This window comes from Vulpes lagopus, chromosome 2 (genome assembly GCF_018345385.1).
Source record: "Vulpes lagopus strain Blue_001 chromosome 2, ASM1834538v1, whole genome shotgun sequence".
NCBI lineage: Eukaryota > Metazoa > Chordata > Mammalia > Carnivora > Canidae > Vulpes > Vulpes lagopus.
In genome coordinates this window covers 27,628,529-27,647,475 of record NC_054825.1, presented here as the reverse complement: position 1 = coordinate 27,647,475, position 18,947 = coordinate 27,628,529, and the positions used below count along the sequence as shown (strand labels likewise).

The 18,947-nt window shown below is 57.7% G+C and overlaps 4 protein-coding genes across 8 annotated transcripts; 2 read left to right on the top strand and 2 right to left on the bottom strand.

Moving 5' to 3' along the window:
• Positions 1–153: 153 nt before the first annotated feature.
• MRPL43 (mitochondrial ribosomal protein L43) lies at positions 154–1,381 on the bottom strand. The gene is made up of 3 exons (XM_041737306.1): positions 1,194–1,381; positions 1,000–1,106; positions 154–867 (listed from the first exon to the last, which is right to left on the bottom strand). The coding sequence occupies exons 1-3, from the start codon at positions 1,322–1,324 to the stop codon at positions 626–628; spliced, it is 480 nt and encodes a 159-aa protein (XP_041593240.1). The 5' UTR covers positions 1,325–1,381; the 3' UTR covers positions 154–625.
• TWNK (twinkle mtDNA helicase) lies at positions 1,358–6,483 on the top strand. Of its 2 annotated transcripts, XM_041737289.1 has the most exons (6): positions 1,358–1,564; positions 2,050–3,294; positions 3,481–3,721; positions 3,865–3,972; positions 4,288–4,429; positions 5,316–6,483. In XM_041737289.1, exons 2-6 carry the CDS (start codon positions 2,052–2,054, stop codon positions 5,634–5,636), a joined length of 2,055 nt encoding a protein of 684 aa, XP_041593223.1. In that variant the 5' UTR covers positions 1,358–1,564; positions 2,050–2,051; the 3' UTR covers positions 5,637–6,483. The 2 variants fall into 2 exon arrangements, with proteins under 2 accessions (XP_041593223.1, XP_041593228.1); XM_041737294.1 differs by lacking the exon at positions 1,358–1,564 and having other exon boundaries at positions 2,892–3,294; positions 3,458–3,721.
• A 2,092-nt stretch (positions 6,484–8,575) lies between these two features.
• On the bottom strand, positions 8,576–11,839 carry LOC121476843 (basic proline-rich protein-like). Its single transcript, XM_041730964.1, has 3 exons — positions 10,967–11,839; positions 9,176–9,352; positions 8,576–9,061 (listed from the first exon to the last, which is right to left on the bottom strand). Exons 1-3 carry the CDS (start codon positions 11,837–11,839, stop codon positions 8,576–8,578), a joined length of 1,536 nt encoding a protein of 511 aa, XP_041586898.1.
• LZTS2 (leucine zipper tumor suppressor 2) lies at positions 8,581–18,915 on the top strand. Of its 4 annotated transcripts, XM_041744121.1 has the most exons (6): positions 8,581–8,916; positions 9,346–9,867; positions 14,198–14,647; positions 15,275–15,937; positions 16,475–16,732; positions 17,558–18,915. In XM_041744121.1, exons 3-6 carry the CDS (start codon positions 14,240–14,242, stop codon positions 18,239–18,241), a joined length of 2,013 nt encoding a protein of 670 aa, XP_041600055.1. In that variant the 5' UTR covers positions 8,581–8,916; positions 9,346–9,867; positions 14,198–14,239; the 3' UTR covers positions 18,242–18,915. The 4 variants fall into 4 exon arrangements, with proteins under 4 accessions (XP_041600055.1, XP_041600054.1, XP_041600056.1 ...); XM_041744120.1 differs by lacking the exon at positions 9,346–9,867 and having other exon boundaries at positions 8,582–8,916; XM_041744122.1 differs by lacking the exons at positions 8,581–8,916; positions 9,346–9,867 and adding an exon at positions 11,522–11,657 and having other exon boundaries at positions 15,275–15,922.
• The last annotated feature ends 32 nt before the right edge of the window (positions 18,916–18,947 follow it).

Here is an 18,947-nt window from a genome sequence, read left to right as displayed (position 1 = left end):
CTGAGAATCACTCTCCAAGGGTCAGTACTAGATTAATCACGTGGCCTTTGGTACTAACCATCCTGAAGTGTCGTATGTTCCATTTCTGATTTTAGGATAATGAAAAGTGGGGTTATATTTAAAATCTACACATATTTTTGAAGACCTCAAGTGTAACCTTGGGCAAGTTTATTAACCTTACTTTTCTAATCTAAACACACAGCTATAAAATGGTTATCCTAACACCAGGTTCACAGCACAGTATAAGGGGCTAGCTAGCTCTCTAGCTCAATGGTTGTAGAAAGAGGGCATTGGAGGCTCTTCTGAAGCCAACCTTGAAACCCCTCACCAGGATTCGAGATCACTCTTATCAATCTGGATTTCAGAAATAAATGCCTGCAATATCCTTGAATGGTCAGATTTCAGGGATGTCAAACAGGGAAGAATTAGGAGACTAACAAAGTCACTGCCCTCCTCCTGAGCAATGAAGAGCTCTTCTTTATCCCAAGCAAAAGCTTTGGCGTCAATGTCTCTTTTGGGGAGCTCCATCTGCCTGCGTGGGCTTGGAATTCCTCTGAAAGAGGAAGAACCACTTCCACTGAGGTAAGAGTCCAGAGCCCGAGATTGTAGTTGATGGGGCCACTCTTTACGGCACTTGCTCCTGGGCTAGCGCAGCATCCTGGACTTCTCGCGGGCGTAGCCCACCCAACATTGTCGGTTTGTTGGTGAAGGGGTGCCACTGGCCCTGGATGCTAGGACTGTCAGTGTGGAAGGGCTTGCGGATGCGGATCACATCCAGGCCCGACTGGTTCGCCAGCTTCTGCACCAGCGTCGCAATCTCCTCGACTGACTTGCAGTGGATGCTCTCCTCGCGCACTGCCCCATTAACTGGACAAAGGGATGGGATCGGGGAGAGAAAGCGGATGGATCAGGAGTCAGAGCAGAGAGAAGCGAGCCGGCCTTGTCTCCCCTCGACCCCACCCCCGTGCCGCCCTCCAGCCCCCGTCCCGCCCGACTCACGGTATTCGGCCACTACTCTGGGCACACAGCACGGCCTCGAGTTCACGTATATTACGACCCCCGGGTTCCGTCGCGCGAAGTCGGCCACCTCCCGTTCCACGAACTCCCTGAGGAAGCCGAGAAGAATAAGCACAGAGACCCGACCCTGGGCGACCTCTGCCCGGAGAGCACCCCGCGCCGTTCGCCTGGCTCACCTGGCACCGCGGGACGAGGGCGCATCGCGGCTGAGGTTAAAGCTGAGACGCTGCAACTGCTGCACGTACCGGCCCAGCCCGTTGTAGAGGACACTGGCCAGGAAGCGGCTCGGGGTCCCGCGCGCCGTCATAGCCACGGCGCTCCGGCAGCCCAGTCGAGCTTGGAGAGGCGGGGGCGGGACAAAGGCCCAAGCTTCCGGTTCCGGGAACACCCGCGCGCAGTTTTGCTTCCGCGGTCACCGCGGGAGGCGCGCCAGTGACCCACGTTGTGGGCTAGAGTGGCGAGAGGAGGGTAGTGAGACGCGGTCAAGGTTGCGAGCCGCATACGTTCTGGCAGTAGCGCCGAGGGAGGACACGGTCGCGGGGGCGAAGTGAGCGCGGGGACTGGCGGGAGCCGCCCGGTGGCGCTCTAGTCCTGGTGGGACCCCTTTGAGGGAAGGAGCGGCGAGGAGGGCCTCCACTTGGGTTCTAGCGCATTGGAGCCCGGAACGACGCAGGCGGCAGTAGAGATGGGGACGGCGAAGAGATCTCTTGGCGGAGCGGGAGTGGTAAAGAGATGATCTAGAGAAAGCACAGCGGAGGGGGCAGTGTGGAGGGTCCTAGAGGTGAGGCGACGGCTGTACAGGGCACCGGACACGAAAGGCTCCTGTAGATGAGCGTAGATGTGAAGTAGCAATGCAGAGGGCCTGAAGAGGGTTCGAAGAGATATTTATGAGGGAGAAGTTGCAAGAAAGAAGTTAACCTCGAGTGGGCTCTGTAGAGTGCTGTGCAGAGGATCCCTAGAGTCTGAGCGAGTAAAGGCACCCGAACCAGGGACTGAAGGCATTACAAACAGTGATTTTCTCGATTTCACTAGGAATGTGGGTACTCCTTCGAGGCGGGTACCCCCTCCGTATGCTGCTGCCCCTGCGTGCGGAGTGGATGGGTCGGAGGGGCCTGCCCAGAAGCTTGGCCCCAGGCCCTCCTCGCAGGCGTTACAGGAAGGAGGCTCTCCCAGCCTTGGAGGTACCAGTGTTGCCTGTAACTGCAACTGAAATCCGCCAATATTTGCGGGCACATGGGATCCCCTTCCAGGATGGCCACAGCTGCCTGCGGGCACCGAGCCCCTTTGTGAAGGCCTTGGAGCTCAAGGACCAGAGTGGTGCTACTGCTTCCTTCAGCCTTTTCATTGACAAGACCACAGGCCGCTTTCTCTGCATGACCAGCCTAGCAGAGGGGAGCTGGGAAGACTTCCAGGCCAGCGTGGAGGGGCGAGGGGATGGGGCGAGAGAAGGGATCCTGCTCGGTGAGGCCCCAGAAGCCGAGGACAGTGAGGAGGTCCGGAGGATCTGGGACCGAGCCATACCTCTCTGGGAGCTGCCTGAGCCGGTGGAGGGCCAGCTGGCTCGTGTGATGTTTGGCCTTACCAAAGTGACTGATGACACGCTCAGGCGTTTCAATGTGCGGTATTTGTGGTCGGCTCGCAGCCTTGTCTTCCCTTGGCTCTCCCCTGGAGGTTTGGGATTACGAGGCCTGAAGCTACTAGGTGCCGAAGGCCAGGGAGACGGAGTGCAGTATAAGGAAACCACCATTCCCCGGCCTGGTGTCTACTACAATCTGTTTGGATTACCACTGATCAGTCGGCGAGATGTTGAGGTGGTATTGACGAGTCGTGAGCTGGACAGCTTGGCCTTAAACCAAGCCACAGGGCTGCCCACTCTGGCCCTGCCCCGAGGAATAGCCTGCTTACCCCCTGCCTTGCTCCCTTATCTCGAACAGTTTCGACGTATCGTGCTCTGGCTGGGAGATGACCTTCGGTCCTGGGAAGCTGCCAAGTTGTTTGCCCGAAAACTGAATCCCAAGCGATGCTCCTTGGTGCGGCCTGGGGACCAGCAGCCCCGTCCCCTGGAGGCCCTGAACCGAGGTTTGAATCTTTCTCGTATTCTGCGTACTGCCCTGCCTGCCTGGCACAAGTCTATTGTGTCTTTCCGGCAGCTTCGGGAGGAGGTGCTAGGAGAACTGTCAAATGTGGAGCAGGCAGCTGGCATCCGCTGGAACCGCTTCCCAGACCTCAATCGTCTCTTGAAGGGACATCGGAAGGGCGAGCTGACAGTCTTCACGGGTGAGCCCTTGGGAAATCACTACTTGGGGTAAGAGGCAAAGGATCAGGTGACAGAATCAAGTAGGATTGGGCCATGGTAAATGTTAAAGAGGATGTTTCTCCCAACTTTGAAGCCCTTGCTCCGGTCTTGGTTTTAAGGGTAGAACTTTCCTCCCTCACCCAGGTCTGTGTTCAACCCCCCTGCAGGGCCAACAGGCAGTGGAAAGACGACATTCATCAGTGAGTATGCCCTGGATTTGTGTACCCAGGGGGTAAACACACTGTGGGGTAGCTTTGAGATCAGCAACGTGAGACTAGCCCGAGTCATGCTGACACAGTTCGCTGTGGGGCGGCTAGAAGAGCAGTTGGACAAATACGACGAGTGGGCCGACCGCTTTGAGGACCTGCCTCTCTATTTCATGACTTTCCATGGGCAGCAGAGCATCAGGTGAGATTTCCGAGGCCTAGGGTCTTCAAAGAATGGGAGGGCAGAAGAACAAATCTCCAGCAGAATTTTCAGGAATGCTGGCTTCTCTGGTGGGAGACTGCTTGTGATTGACTCTTGAATTCATTGCCTCTTCCTCTTCCCAGGACTGTAATAGACACAATGCAACATGCAGTATACGTTTATGACATCTGCCATGTGGTCATCGACAATCTGCAGTTCATGATGGGGCATGAGCAGTTGTCCACAGACAGGTGATATTCTCTTGTCTCACTGGAACCCACTTGAACACACATGTCTTCTCAGGCAGCTGGCCCCTAGGCACACACTGTACTCTCTTGTTTTCTGACACGTGTGCTGGCACACACCACCCCATGTGTATTTTTGTCTTCAGACGTGTGGGCTGTGGCAGTGGGAAGTATAGATAGGGACCTAAGTGTGAGTGAGTCCTTGGGTAGAGTGGGGTCGTGGCGGTTTGTGGGGAGATGTGAATGAATCAGCAGTATGGGTATGTTCATGTCCTTTTGTCTGTGTCTGATAATGTCTTTACTTTGTTGGGATTGGGACAGGATTGCAGCTCAAGACTACATCGTTGGGGCCTTTCGAAAGTTTGCAACAGACAATAGCTGCCATGTGACACTGGTCATTCATCCCCGGAAAGAGGATGATGATAAGGAACTGCAGACAGCATCAATTTTTGGCTCAGCCAAAGTAAGTGGCCTTTAGAGGAGCTCAAGCTTTGGAGAGTAGAGGGGGCAGGTATGACCAGGCATGGCCTTTATTCAGCCTTAAATCGTCTTGACTATCCACCTGGAAGAGGCAGGAGACAGCAGCCTCTGGGGCCATGACATAAGAAACACATGTACTAGGAATATAAAGGCTGATAATAGTTGGTCCTTTGCCCTCCTTGCCCTTTAGGAGCTCACATTGTCCCGTGGGGAAAATAGACAGTGATTATAACTCTGTATAAGAGCAACAAAGGTATTTGGGAAACAAGAAATCTGGGTCAGCCTGGGACATCTGAGGAGACTTCCTCACCCAGTTGGGGAAAGGGTGTGTCAACAGAGGTTGGGTTGAGTTTTGGCTGACAGTTAGTGTTAAATAATCAAATTAATAGGAGGGCCTTCTGGGCAGCAGGACCAGCCCAATCCTGGAACTTCCAGGGATATGCTGAGGGCCTGTCATTCAATAGGCCTGGGCTGGGCACAGGGAATACAGGGTGAGGAGCACGAACTGTGCCACAATGGAACAAACATGGAGCTAGAGAAGAGAGTGATGCAGAAGTGGAAAGATGGTGGTTCTTTATGAGGATCAAGAATGGTCCCTGATGAACTGTGACATTTAGACCGAGACGTGAATGATAAGCTGGAGTTAAGTGAGGGTGGTAAGCTGTGGAGGAGAAGTGTTACCAGCAGAGGGAACAGCATGTACAAAATCTGGGGCAGCAGTGAGGTAGTCAAGGAACTGAAAGACTCAAGTGGCCCCAGCATCATGGTCAGTAGTCCCAGGAGCTTTTCCATTCTTCCCTGGACCTTCAGCCTTCCTTTCCACTTTTCATGTCTTCTCACTGCTCCTTCCTCCTGCCCCCATTCCCCAGGCAAGCCAGGAAGCAGACAATGTTCTGATCCTACAGGACAGGAAGCTGGTAACTGGTCCAGGGAAACGGTATCTGCAGGTGTCCAAGAACCGCTTTGATGGAGACGTAGGTGTCTTTCCACTTGAATTCAACAAGAGCTCTCTTACCTTCTCCATACCACCCAAGAGCAAGGCTCGGCTCAAGAAGGTCAAGGATGACAACGGGCTTGTGACCAAGAAGCCCTCCTCTGGCAAAAAAGGGGCTGTGCCCCAGAATTCTGAGACTTGCTTGGGTCAGTCCCACCACCCCTATCAGCCAGACCTCTCCAAGCCCTCAAGGTGAAAGCAGTGCAGAGCTGAACACTGAAATGAGCCTGACAGGATAGGCTGGGACACAGACTTTCTTGGCCCTCTGCTAAGGCTATCTCTGTCCTGCAGTCCTAAGCTAAGGATGCTCTCCAGTCAGAGGAGCCTAACCTAGAGCAGAGTTCCATACTGAGAAAATTCAATTCAGCAAGAGAACTTCTGTGTGCCTGTACTGGGACTACAGCGCTGACAAGACAGATGAGGACCCTGCTTCCCTAGAACCTGCAGTCTGGTAAAGGAGACAAGAAGAGTAATAAACACAAAACGTGTTTTTTAGACAGTGAGATATACTATGAAGAAAAAAGTCATGCAATTATGCTTACAGGCTAGTTTAGATTAAGGTCTAAACAGGTATCTCTCAACAGAGGACATTGGAGCTGGGGTCTAAAGAACTAGGACTGAGCCATGGGAACATCTGGAGAAAGAGCGATCCAAGCAGAGGGAAAATTAGACACAGAGGCCATGGGGTGAGAATGAGTAAATGGAGTTCAAAGCACTGAGTTCAGGCCCCCTGAACCTGGAAGGGAATAGAGGACTTGCCAAAACTCCAGTCTAGGTTTCTGGAGCCAAAGGCTGACGCAGTGGGTACCAGACTCCTCTGCTGCCCACTCTGGACCCTGCCACGAGGTGGCACTCGCCACCATTCCTAGGTGCTTGGCCCTGTAATATCAAGGCCCCAGAGGTGGAAGCTGGCCAGAGAGCCATGAAAGAAAACTGTGAGCTCAGAGTGCCTGCCACCTGGACAATGATTCCATGATATGCTGCCTCAAATGATTGTAGAGCCTTTTCTAGTTTTACTGAAAAAAAAAATTTTTTTCCATTGCCTTTGTTTCTGTGTTTTTTCCTCTTTGTCCACCAGGTGTCTCCCCAGTCTATAACTGGATTTTCCTCTTGCTTGGAATTGGGAGTCTTTGAACTGTGTACTACAAGGAAGCATGGGCATTAAAGGGCCTTGACCCTCATATCCCTTTACGTGTCTTCTTGGCTTAGGGATGACAGGATGGTGCCTCTTTATCCCTGTCTTCCCTGAGGATCTCCATGTGAAAGGTGTGGGTCACCGGGCCACATGCCTAGGCCTTCCTTCCCTGACCAGCTGTCCCTAGGTGATAGAAGCCACTCACTGACCTCTCAGTGTGGTATCATGCTCAGTGTCTTCTTATCTGGCTCCCCACCCACTTCCCTCATCCTTGTACACTCAGTGTTTCTCTTATGTTTGTATGTGTCAGAACTCCTGGGACTCTTTAAAAATGTAGAACCTAGGGCCTACTCTCCCCCCAATAAACACATACACAGACATTTTTAATTCTGGAGGTCTCAGAAAATGTACAGAATTCCTCATTTTTAACAAGTACTGAAGGAGATTGTAAAGTTAGAGACCTACTCAGAAATAGTCCCAAGGGAGGACACTTTTCCCATCTCACTTATTCTGATATCCTAAAGTCCCATTTTCCCTTTAGATTTGCATGCAAGAATGGTCAGAATGCAAAATGTTGTGAGGAGGCTGGGGAGAAGGCTTTTGTAAGGGTGGGCAGAGGTTTCCTGCTGCCTTGAATTCTCTGGTCTACCTAAGAGGGCTGCCTCGGGCCCTGTAGAAGGCTCTGGGGTCTCTGGTCTGTTGTGAGGACTGACTACAATTATCTCCTGAAACAGACCCTGGAACAAAGCTGTTCTCTGGGGAAGAACCTGGGGTGGAGGGAGGGGGTAGTTCCTCCAGGGCCTCCCTTCTTGGGGGTCTCTCCCAGACTGGCTGGAGCCAGGCCTCCTAATCCTGCAGTAATCATTCCCAGCCGCTGGCTGGTCTATGCCTCATCCAGGGTCTGTAACATTGAATGTCAGCCATGCCTTCCAGATGTACACCACCAGGTCATTCCTACCTCTAAGGATTCTGGTCTACTGGAAGGCCTGGTGTGTTCTCAGAAAATCCTTTAGCTATTTCCATTAGGGGACTTTTGTGAGGTCTCTGTGAATTGGGGAGAGAAGGATAGATACGCACTTGCCTGTCTTGCCCCACCCTCCTAGCAGACACCCCCCCCATACACACACACACACAAAGCACAAATCAGAATGATGGGAGAGGGGAAATTAACACTCCCCCAACCCCACCCCGAACACACACATTCCATTGCACACCTGTCTTAAACTCACATCAAGATTAGCCAAAAGTATGTTCAGAAGTCCCTGGAGCCTAGAAAGCAGTAGGGGATCCCTGGGTCCTGAATAAGGTCCCCGGTAGCCACTGTCTCTGTACCCAACCAGAGTGGATTGAGGCAAATTACCCGGGCTCTTTATCCAATCAGATATTTAGAATCACCCTGAGAGTTTAGGAAGGGCCTGGCCCAGCTGGGTCCAGCTGGATCTTCAGCCTTGTCTTCAGATTTAGTGTCATTTTTTCAGCTTTCCAGTCGCTTCTTTACTGCAGGTGAGTTGGAGAAGAGATTAAATTCACTGGACTCTTCCTGTGCAGATACTCGTGCTGCAAGTAAGGCTCAGATACCTGTAGATGACAGTCTGTGCCTTCCCACAGGCTGCCTCGGGTGCCACAGATGGAGCCCTAGGTGCCTTCCTGCAATACAGGGCAACTTCCTGTTTGTTCCTGTGGGTGGAATTTTATGAGTGTAAGGGAAGCCTGGCCATGCTCTGTGCGGGGCCAGAACTGGCAAGTATGCTCACCTGGGTAGGCACCTACTGCGGGGAGGGGGGAAGGGGCTGGTTCTGCTAGGGCAATTCCGACCAGAGGGTGGGGCGGGGTCTGTTTTAGTGAAACCCGAGCCTTCTTTGTCTGCTTCCTAGGGGTTTTCCTTGTTCCTGAGGAATGAGCTGAGAGCCGACCGGGTTTGGCTCCTTACAGGGTAGGGCAGGTGGCAGTAAAGTCCTATCGTCAACTTGGTTAGGGCGGCCAGGTAGTTTAGCTCCCGGTCACGTGCTGTTCGCCCCTTTCCCCAGGTCGAAAACCAAATCCAGAAAGCTGTGAAGTCGGAGGCCAGAGGGGCAACCTCCGGCCGCCGCCGAGCTACTGCTGGGCTGGGTACCGGGTCCGCCGTAGAGGGGGTGCTGGGCAGACCACTCCCCTCCCTGGGTCGGGGGCGCGGCCTCGGCCGCCCCGCCCCGCCCCGTTCCACCAGGCCGGGCCCGGCGGGCGCCGGGAGTCCGGAGCCCGGAGCTGGCTGGGAGCCGGCAGATCTGCGGCGGAGAGGTGCCGGCGCTCGAGCAGGAGCTGGGCGGGAGCGGCAGCGGCGGCGGCGGCGCAGGTGGCCTGGGTGAGTGGTGGGGCCGCGGAGGTGTCGGCACTCCGGCCTCCCGCACATGCCGGGTCCGGAGCGAACTTTCCCGGTCTGGGGAAGCTAGGGAGTGGAGTGAGGAGAGGGTCCCACACTGGGGTCGGGGGGCCCGCAGGCGAGGAGCCTGAACAGGGAACCGACACGGAAACTCACGCCAGTGGGTGCACACGCGCGCGCGCCGAGACCCACGCACATAGGACACACGTGCACTCAGGAGAGGACGCGCCCAGTGGGTTACCCTTGCAGTCCCTGGAGCGGCGCCACTGGCCCGCACGGACCCCCAGCTGACAGGGTGCTCTGCTGTCCCGTACTTGGCAGGGGTGGGAGAAAAGGGCTGCCCGGTGACCGTCGACGGGGGCGGGCCGGGTGGGACACCTCCGGAGGTTCCTGCTTCCTGGCCGCCCACAGGTGAAGACTAAGACGTAAACAGGCGCCGAGCACGTGATCGCTTCGCAGACGAGTGGGCTGTGCTTCCCTCACCCCCGCATCAGGGCGAGGACCTCCCTCCCCAACCCTGGGCGAGTCTCCGAGGTCTCCTGTCGGGCTGTATTCCATTCTCCGCCTCAAGAAATGTTAAGCCTTCCCCCAGAAATGGGAGCACAACGCCCCCTGGAGTCCGGGTAGCGCAGGCCTGGAGACTCTCGGGCTCGGTGGGGTTACCTGGGCTCCTTGCCTTCCTTCACCCTAACGAACACGTTCGTGGGGCCCTCATCCCGGAAGGTATCGGAGGAGGGCGCTATTTCGGGTGGCTGTATACGGCAGCTCCGGCCCCATACCTCCAGTCTGGGGAGCAGCTGCCTGAGAGCCGGTGGGTCCCTTTCCTACCACCACCCCTCCTTGCAGAACTGGGAGCTCCTCCCTTCAACTGTAGGAGCCGAAAACCCACTCGTGCGAGAGTGGGAGTCCTCCTTTCCCAGAGAATGCATAAAGGTAAATGTCCCCGAAGTACGGGAGTGGGCCTATCCCCCTCCCCTAGAAGGGAGGATGAGCCCCCTCCCCCAGGGAATGAGGGAGTGGGCAGCGGCCCTCGGCCTCCCTCTCTGCCCCACCCTCCACCCCTACACACATGCTGAGCCCAGCTGCTGCCTGAGCTTCCGGGCTGGCTGCCAGAAAGGGGAGGAGGCTCCTGGTGCCCCAAGAGGCTGGGATCAGGGCAAGGCCAGAGGAGGGGGTCTCTACTGGGGAGGGGGGCTCAGTCTATTCTTATGTGGCTCAGGGTCTGGGGTGAGCCTGAGGGTGGTTGGGCTAAGCCTCCCTTTCCAGGGAAAAAGAAAGAAAAACAACCCTTTCCATAGAGCTAAAAATAGAGCTGAGAGCTGGCCAGGGCTGTGGCCTGGAAGGGGGGGATGCTCCTTCCTGGGGCAGAGGAGCCCTGGCAGGCCTTGGCCTTGGGGGTGGGGATGCAAGTAGGGGGTGGGAGGCTGTCCTTGGCCGGGGGTGTGGGCATCAGCTGACCTGACCAGAGACCCCTCAGGGGGGAAAAAAGTCTTTGTGGTAAAAAATGCTCGTGAAACACAATGGGTATGTGTAAGTTGTCTGACTGAATGAGACCACCAGTGTGTTAAAGATGTTTAGGAGAGGAAGCCCATTTAAGATTGTGACTCGGTAGGAAGGACTTTGAGTCCTTGTGAAAGATTGTGCACAGGTGTGTGACACCCAGTGTGTCTGTGTGTGAGTTGGCCTGAAAGATTATGGAAGGAAGGAACCTGGAATCACGTGATGGAGGAGACTGTGATTGTGGCTGCGTGGGACCGAATGTGGGAAAAGTCGTGTGGGTGTTATGAAGATTGTGTTGTTTGCGAGAGGGTGAGACTATCTGTGACCCTGAGAAGACCGAGGGATGTTGTCAGCTGTGGGACTGGTGTAGGTTCTGACTGTAGGCTTGGACCGCCTCACCCCAGTGATTGCCAGGGGGCCAGGGGCTGCCTCTCTCCCAGCAGTGACCTCTCTTAGCAAATGATTCTCAGGGAAGGTTGGGGAGCAGACGGCCGCGCGCGAGGCAGGCCTGGGCTCGCGGGGGGTAGGGTACAGTGCTGGGCAGTCCGGTAGGGGCCCCCAAAGTTGGTGGGGTGGCGGTGTATCCTCCGAACGCGCCGCCAGGTGGCGCCGCCGCCGCAAATCCGAATCTGCCTCCCTCCACCGCTGGGGGTGGGGCAGGCACGGCCCGAGCCGGGGTCCGCGACCGGCCCTGGGGAGCAGGGCCCCGGCGGCCCGGGAGGGTTGGGGGGCTGACCCTCCGCACCCCGCTCGGGACTCCGAAGCCGGAGTGTGTCTTGCGGGGGAGGCTTCGACCGGAGGAGCGGAGGGGGAAGGGCGGCCGCCGTGGCGCCTGGCCCTTTGTGCTGGAACAATGACCAGCTGCCGCTGGCCCCGGGGCCCGGGTAGGGGTAGAGGGTGACCCGCCGCCGCCGCCGAGTCCCGAGCCCACCGGGCTTGGGGGGGTCCCGAGGCCCGCGGCGCGGCCCCGCGTGAGCCCGGCCGGCCTCGCGTGACGCGGGGTGCTGCGCGTGTCCGCGCCCGGGGCGGGGACGCCCCTCGGACCCCTCCCCCGCGCTGCGCCGCCCACTCGGGCCGCCGGGGGCCGGTCGGGCCGGGGGCGCCGCGGAGGCGGGGCCGGGCCGGGCCGGGCGCCTCCGAGTGGCCGCGCGGGCTGGAGCCGGGCGGCGCGCCTGTGGAGCGCTGGGGGCGGCCCGGGCCGAGCATGGAGCGGCGCGGCGGAGGTGAGGGGGGGCCAGGGCTGGGAGGCGACCGGGGGCGCCCCCAACTTCTGCGCGGCGGAGGGCCGGTGGGGAGGCGGAGGCCGGCAGCCGCCCCCACGCAGTGGAAGCGGGGAAAGGCGGGGGAGGCCCGGGAGGGTGGGTTGGGGGTCCCGGCTTCCTGTCGGGGAATGGGAACTCGTCATCCCGGACCTGATCCCGCCTGGCTGGTCCTTGGAGTTTGGTGGGGGGAGACTTTCCCCAACTCTTCACCCCCGAAACAGGCCTGTGGGAGTTCAGCTTGGCCAGACCTGCCCGGGCCCCAGCAGCACCCGGCGCTCAGCTGCCCCGGGCCCACCAAGGGGGAGTGTGTGTGCGTGCTGGGCCCCGTGATCACTCGGGGAGTGCTGGGGAGGGCCAGGGGTTCCCTTTCCCAGAGCCACGGCGCATTTCTCAAAATGGAGCCTCCACTTGCCCCTCCTTCTCTCTCAGGCTCCCGCTCTTGGAGCCTGGCTGGCTGGGCCTGCCTTTCCAGAGGCCTGGCTCTGGCTCCCTGTGTGTCTGGCGCTCAGGGCCCAGTATTTATATCTCTTGTGGGTTTAGGGGCCCCTGGCTCCGTGGGATTCAGGGACCCAGGCTCCCTGGGTCAGCCTGCCTCCTTGTCTGCCTGACCCCAGGGCCTCTCTGAGTCTTTGTCTCTGGTCTTTTGGGTCCCTGTCTTTCTCTGAGTGTCTGTCTCCTCCCCTTACTTCTCACTTTCTTGGTGCTCACTGAAGTGGGCAAATGCAGAGGTGCCAGCCTCCACTGCCCCCAGGAAGCCCCTTCCCCCCAGCTTTCTCCATGCCCTGGAGTGGTGTGGAAGAGGGCAGCAGAGGGGATGTGCCATCTGCTTAGCTCAAGGCTGGCATTTGGTGGGTGGGCTCTGTTCACCCCCAGCTCCCACCCCCCCAGCTCCTCAACCCTCAGTCTGGACGCCTTCCTGGTTTCAGGGTCCTTTGACTTGAGTGGGGAGGTGGAGGGTGGGCCTGGTGGAATCCAAGTGAGAGTAAAGAGGGACAGGCAAAGGAGTCAGATAATGTGTCTCTCCTTTCCCCGCACTCCAGTAAGTGACAAGAACCAGGCTCCTGCTCACCCATTTGGCCCTGCTTGCCACCCAGGCTCCCACCCACTCTCACACATGCTCTGTTCACACACACTCCTCTGTATACACTTGTGCACACTCACTTCCTTGTTCCTATGCTCATGTAAGAGATACGTGAGTTTACATATAGACCTATGTCTATTTGAGCACATCTATCCAAAGATACTCTCAGTTGCGCTCATACACCACACATTCACACATTACGATGCAATTATTGTGTTTACATATTTCCTGAGGGATCTCGATGCACACACATACTCTTTTATTACATATTAATGCACATATAGGAAAAATAGGAATACTGATACAACTGTAGCAACACACATATACTCACACATACTCATCCCTGATGTTTTCATACATAATCATTTACACACAAAGTCCTCACTTCCATGCGCCTGTGCAGTCTCACACACACAAATAAGTACAAACACAAGCTCCCGTTCCTACACGATTCTATGTCCACTTCTTGGCCCCGGCTCTGCATGATGACTTCAGCAGATGCCTGAGTCCTGGTCTTCGCACCGGGGGAGGGAGTTCCGGGTGGAGACTCGCTGTCCCCTTCCAGGAAGGAGCAGAGCCCAGGGAGGTGGGGCCCTCTTCCCTGGGCTCCAGGGAAGTGAGATCTGAAAGCAGCTGCCAGAGGTGACGGTGGGGCTTCCATCTTCATCCCCTCAGGGTTACTCTGAAGAATGTCTAAAGCCAGATGGTTTTGCAGAACCAGAGGTTGGCAGCAGGCCTGTGCAGGCTCCTTTAGGCCAGACCGATTGGGTGTGGTGAGGCTAGGAGTTGTCATGGAAGCAAGCAGGAGCCTGCATCCACCTCTGGAAGGCAGGAGACCCCAGAGGGCACCTGTGGGCTCCCTAAAAGCTCTGGGTTTCTTGCTTGGCCAGCTCCACCCTGCCGCCTCTCCGTCTGGGAGAAACTGAGGCCCAGGTGCGGGAGGCTTGGCACTGCCTGGACTGGCTGTTTATTCCCTAATTACTGTCTGAGTTGCTGACTGTCCCTGAGGTCGCCTCAGCTGCCCTCTAATGAGGCCACCTGTCCCAGGGGACCAGGAACCTGTGTTGGGAGCTGGTAGAGATCTCCCTCCTAAACTTGGGTCCTGGCTTCTGTGAGGGATGTGAGTTTGGGCTGGGGCCTGGGCCCCCGCTGCCAAGGGCCATGCATAACCACCAGGCCTCCCGTCCCCTCGGTGTCCTTGCTCGGAAGGGTCAGTCTTTTGCCCTGTCCAGACCAGAGTTGGGCAGTGATCTGGATCCCAGGAAGAATGGAGTTTCCTGCCAGTGCTTGGGGGAGGAGCCTGAGGGACATCAAGGCTTGTACTGATGTCAGGAGGCTGTTTGACCAGGGACAAGGGCTCAGGAGAGGGACTCGGGACTTGTATAGGGAGGGAACTCTGACACCATTACCCTGCTCACAGGTTCCCCTGGAGGCCCTTGGCCAGGCCTGAGCCTCTGTCACCATGGCCATTGTGCAGACTCTGCCAGTGCCACTGGAGCCCGCTCCTGAGGCCACCACTGCCCCACAAGCTCCAGCCATGGGCAGCGTGAGCAGCCTCATCTCAGGCCGGCCCTGCCCTGGGGGGCCAGCTCCTCCCCGCCACCATGGCCCCCCTGGGCCCACCTTCTTCCGCCAGCAGGATGGCCTGCTGCGGGGTGGCTATGAGGCACAGGAGCCGCTGTGCCCAGCTGTGCCCCCGAGGAAGGCCGTGCCCAGCACCAGCTTCACCTACATCAATGAAGACTTCCGGACAGAGTCCCCGCCCAGTCCAAGCAGTGACATCGAGGATGCCCGAGAACAGCGGGCACGCAATGCCCATCTCCGCGGCCCCCCACCCAAGCTCATCCCTGTCTCTGGAAAGCTGGAGAAGGTGAGGACCAGCCCTTCCTTTGGGGCCTGGGTGGAATCAGGACCCCCCTGAAGAAGCTGGAATTTGGGGGCCGATTTAGAGGAGAGAATTTGAGCTCCAGATTCACCAGACCACCAGACCTGGCTTTTAATCTGACCTCTGCCTCATTCTAGCTGCATGACCTCAAGGAAGTCACTTAATCTTTCTGAGCCAGAGTTTCTGTGTCTGTAATATGGAGGCACCAGGGCAGCTCTCCTATGATTTCGTGCACATTCCATCACATAACGTATATCAGTGTTTAGCCTAGGGCCTGTCGCACAACATGTGCTCAATAAATGTTAGCTGCTCAGATTCCTTTAACTGTGCAACAGCTATGTGTCTGGCTGAACGAGGCCTTTAACTTTTCTGAGCCTCCATTTGTTCATCTGTAATATGGACATATATTTTGCTCGTATGGGTGTTGTAATGATTAGAGACAAACCTTTTAAATAGCTTGATATAAAGGACATCAGGAGGCCCTCAGCCAGTGGTAGCAATTATTATTAATGTGTGGGGATTGGGGACCCCAGATGGGAGGGCAGGGAATATGATAAGGGCTTTGAAAGATTGGGCAGCTCATCCCCAGTGTCACATGGCACCTCATTTCAGAACATGGAGAAAATCCTGATCCGCCCAACAGCCTTCAAGCCAGTGCTACCCAAACCTCGAGGGGCACCATCCCTACCTAGCTTCCTGGGTCCTCGGGCCGCCGGACTGTCTGGGAGCCAGGGCAGCCTAACACAGCTGTTTGGGGGCCCTGCCTCGTCCTCTTCTTCCTCCTCCTCCTCGGCTGCTGACAAACCCCTGGCACTGAGTGGCTGGGCCAGCGGCTGCCCGTCGGGGACACTGTCTGACTCCGGCCGAAACTCACTGTCCAGCCTGCCCACCTACAGCACCGGGGGTGCAGAGCCAGCCACCCACTCCCCAGGCGGGCATCTGCCCTCCCATGGCCCTGGGCGGGGGGCACTGCCCGGGCCAGCCCGAGGGGCCCCTACTGGGCCCTCCCACTCGGACAGTGGCCGATCTTCCTCCAGCAAGAGCACAGGCTCCCTGGGAGGCCGTATGGCTGGGGGGCTCTTGGGCAGTGGTGCCCGGGCCTCCCCTGACAGCAGCTCCTGTGGGGAGCGCTCCCCACCCCCTCCTCCGCCCCCTCCCCCCCCTTCGGATGAGGCCCTGCTGCACTGTGTCCTGGAAGGAAAGCTCCACGACCGTGAGGCAGAGCTGCAGCAGCTGCGGGACAGTCTGGACGAGAGTGAGGTGACGGTGTGCCAGGTGTGGTCAGCAGCGATGACGGGGGTGGCGTGGCAGGACATCCACCGGAGCTGGGAGCCCAAGGAGCATCTCCCTGTGTGCTGTGGGGTGTGGGGGGGCAGGTGGGCAGACCCCGGCCCGGCTGTCTGGCTTCACCTGCAGGGCGGTGAGGGGTCTGAGCCAGCACCACCGTGTACCATCTTTCAGACTGGAGCAAGACACCTCACAGTACCGAGCCTCGTTTTGCTCAGCTGTAGATGGGGAGATTTCTGGCCTCCTAGGGTTCTCATGAGGATTAAGTAAGGCAAAGGCTTTGAAGTGCTTAGAATGATGCCTGGCACCTAGGAATTCCTACAGAAGTGCTTGCTCTTAACGTTGTTTCTAGGATCCTAGCAGTGGTTGTGACTAGACCTACTGTAATTAGCCTCAGGGTTGAATGGAGTCTCCCGTCCCCGAGGCCAGCCATAGGCCGCCAGAGCAGTCGGTGACCAGGGAGCCATGGGCGGCGGGGAGGAGGGAGCCTCGCTCGAGGCACCCAGGTCCACCTTCTGTCCCCAGGCGTACGAGGAGCGGCAGCGGCCCTGGCCTCGGGAGCGTGAGGCACTGCGGGACGACGGCTTCACCCAGGCACAGCGGGCACAGCGGGCCCAACAGCTGCTCCAGCTGCAGGTGTTCCAGCTGCAGCAGGAGAAGCGGCAGCTGCAGGACGACTTCGCGCAGCTGCTGCAGGAGCGGGAGCAGCTGGAGCGGCGCTGTGCCACCTTTGAGCGGGAGCAGCGGGAGCTTGGGCCTCGGCTCGAGGAGACCAAGTGGGAGGTGGGCCAGGCCAGGAGGGGCAGAGGGAGCAGGGCCTAATTGGGATAAGCCCCGGGCACAGGGGTCCAGCCCTCCCCTACCCTCAGCCTGCTACTCCCAGAGGTCCTCCTCATCCTCATCCACCTTGGTGAGATGAAGGTCCTCCTCAGACCTTCCTTTCTGGGCAAGGATCTCCTTGTGCCACCATTTGAGGTTGCCTCACTGGTCGAGTCAAGTGTTCATGGAGCCGGTGGCATTCCCATTCACTGCCAACTCCTCCACCCGCCCTGACCAATAAGAGTCAGAATGTTGAGCCTGCTAGGCGCCAGGCACTTTTTAGCTGTTACTTAGAGTGGATCTTTGATCCTCAGAACAGCCCTATGTGGTGGCTGTTGTTCACAGCCCCATTTCTTGAGATGAGGAACCGGGCCCAGAAAGGCTAGAGCCCACCATTATAGCTAGTCAGTGGCAGAGCTGAGATTTGAACCCAGGCTGTGTGGATGCAATGTCTGCACTTTGAACCAAAACGCGGTGGTGTGTCTCAGGGGAAATGTGGGCACTGCCCTCAGTTGCTCCCAGTCCTGTAAAACCTGCCACTGGCCTGTCCCCAGGTCTCTGCGGTACTCTGTGATGGTTTAAAATCACCTGCTTTGGGTCTGTATTTTGCTTCAGCCACTTATCAGCCATATAACCTTGGACATGTCACTAGGCTTGTCTCAGTGTCTCCATCCACGTCACGGGTATCATGATCAAACAGCCTTTCCCCAAACACCCTTTGTGGTCTCAGGGCCTGACCCTCTAGGAGAACCCTTCTCACCATCCTTCCTGATCCCTTCCTACCCCTAGGTGTGCCAGAAGTCAGGTGAGATCTCCCTGCTGAAGCAGCAGCTGAAGGAATCCCAGGCAGAGCTGGTGCAGAAGGGCAGCGAGCTGGTGGCCCTGCGGGTGGCGCTGCGAGAAGCCCGAGCTGCACTACGGGTCAGCGAGGGCCGGGCGCGGGGCCTGCAGGAGGCGGCCCGGGCTCGGGAGCTGGAGCTGGAGGCCTGTTCCCAGGAGCTGCAGCGGCACCGCCAGGAGGCCGAGCGGCTCCGAGAGAAAGCCGGCCAGCTGGACACCGAGGCGGCCGGGCTCCGGGAACCTCATGTGCCCCCTGCCACCGCTGATCCCTTCCTCCTGGCAGAGAGCGATGAGGCCAAGGTGCAGCGGGCTGCCGCCGGGGTCGGGGGCAGCCTGCGGGCCCAGGTGGAGCGGCTGCGGGCAGAGCTGCAGCGAGAGCGGCGGCGGGGTGAGGAGCAGCGGGACAGCTTCGAGGGGGAGCGCCTGGCCTGGCAGGCGGAGAAGGAGCAGGTGATCCGCTACCAGAAGCAGCTGCAGCACAACTACATCCAGATGTACCGGCGCAACCGGCAGCTGGAGCAGGAGCTACAGCAGCTCAGCCTGGAGCTGGAGGCCCGGGAGCTTGCTGACCTGGGCCTGGCCGAGCCTTCCCCCTGCATCTGCCTGGAGGAGATCACCGCCACGGAAATCTAGGGCCCTTGGCCTCCCAGATCTGAGGGAGGTCTACTGCAGGGGAGTGGGGGCAGGAGCCTCAGGTCTGCTGAGGTCCCCAAAGTCTGAGAGCCCCAGAGCTGCTTGTCCCCTGGGATCCAGGCCTCTGGGCCTCTGCCAAGGACTTGGAGCTGCCCTGTGACCCGGATGGGCAAGATCAAACTCCTTGAAGGTCCCCGTTTCACTGTCACGCTGAGGCTCCTACTCACTTGACCCATTTCACCCCCACTTTTACTGCCATTGCCAGTCTGCCAACCACATTACTCCCCGGATGCCAGGGGGCTGGGAAGAGGAGGGGGCTCCCTCATCTCCCTCATTTCCAACCTCTCCCCTACCCCAAAGCCAGAGAGACTCAGACCGCGCCAGCTGCTTCAGATGTGCCTGCCCCCACCCTGCCCGTGTCGGGGGACAGGGCTGGGACTGGGGTCTGATCCCCAGGCTCCAGCTCTGCAGCCTCTCTCCTGGGGTGAGGGGGCTGTAGTCAGACCAAAGGAAGAACTCAAAATTGTCTTGTTTATTTGTGTTTGTGACCAAGTGGCCCCTCCCCACACCCAGGTTTATGGCCTCATTTTCACTTGTATATTTTTCCACACTGTAAATTTCTTGTACAAACCCAAAGGAAAAAAATTAAAAAATTTTTTTGTTTTTAAAAAAAAGATGAGTGTGCTAGGTAAAGACTATGGGAACT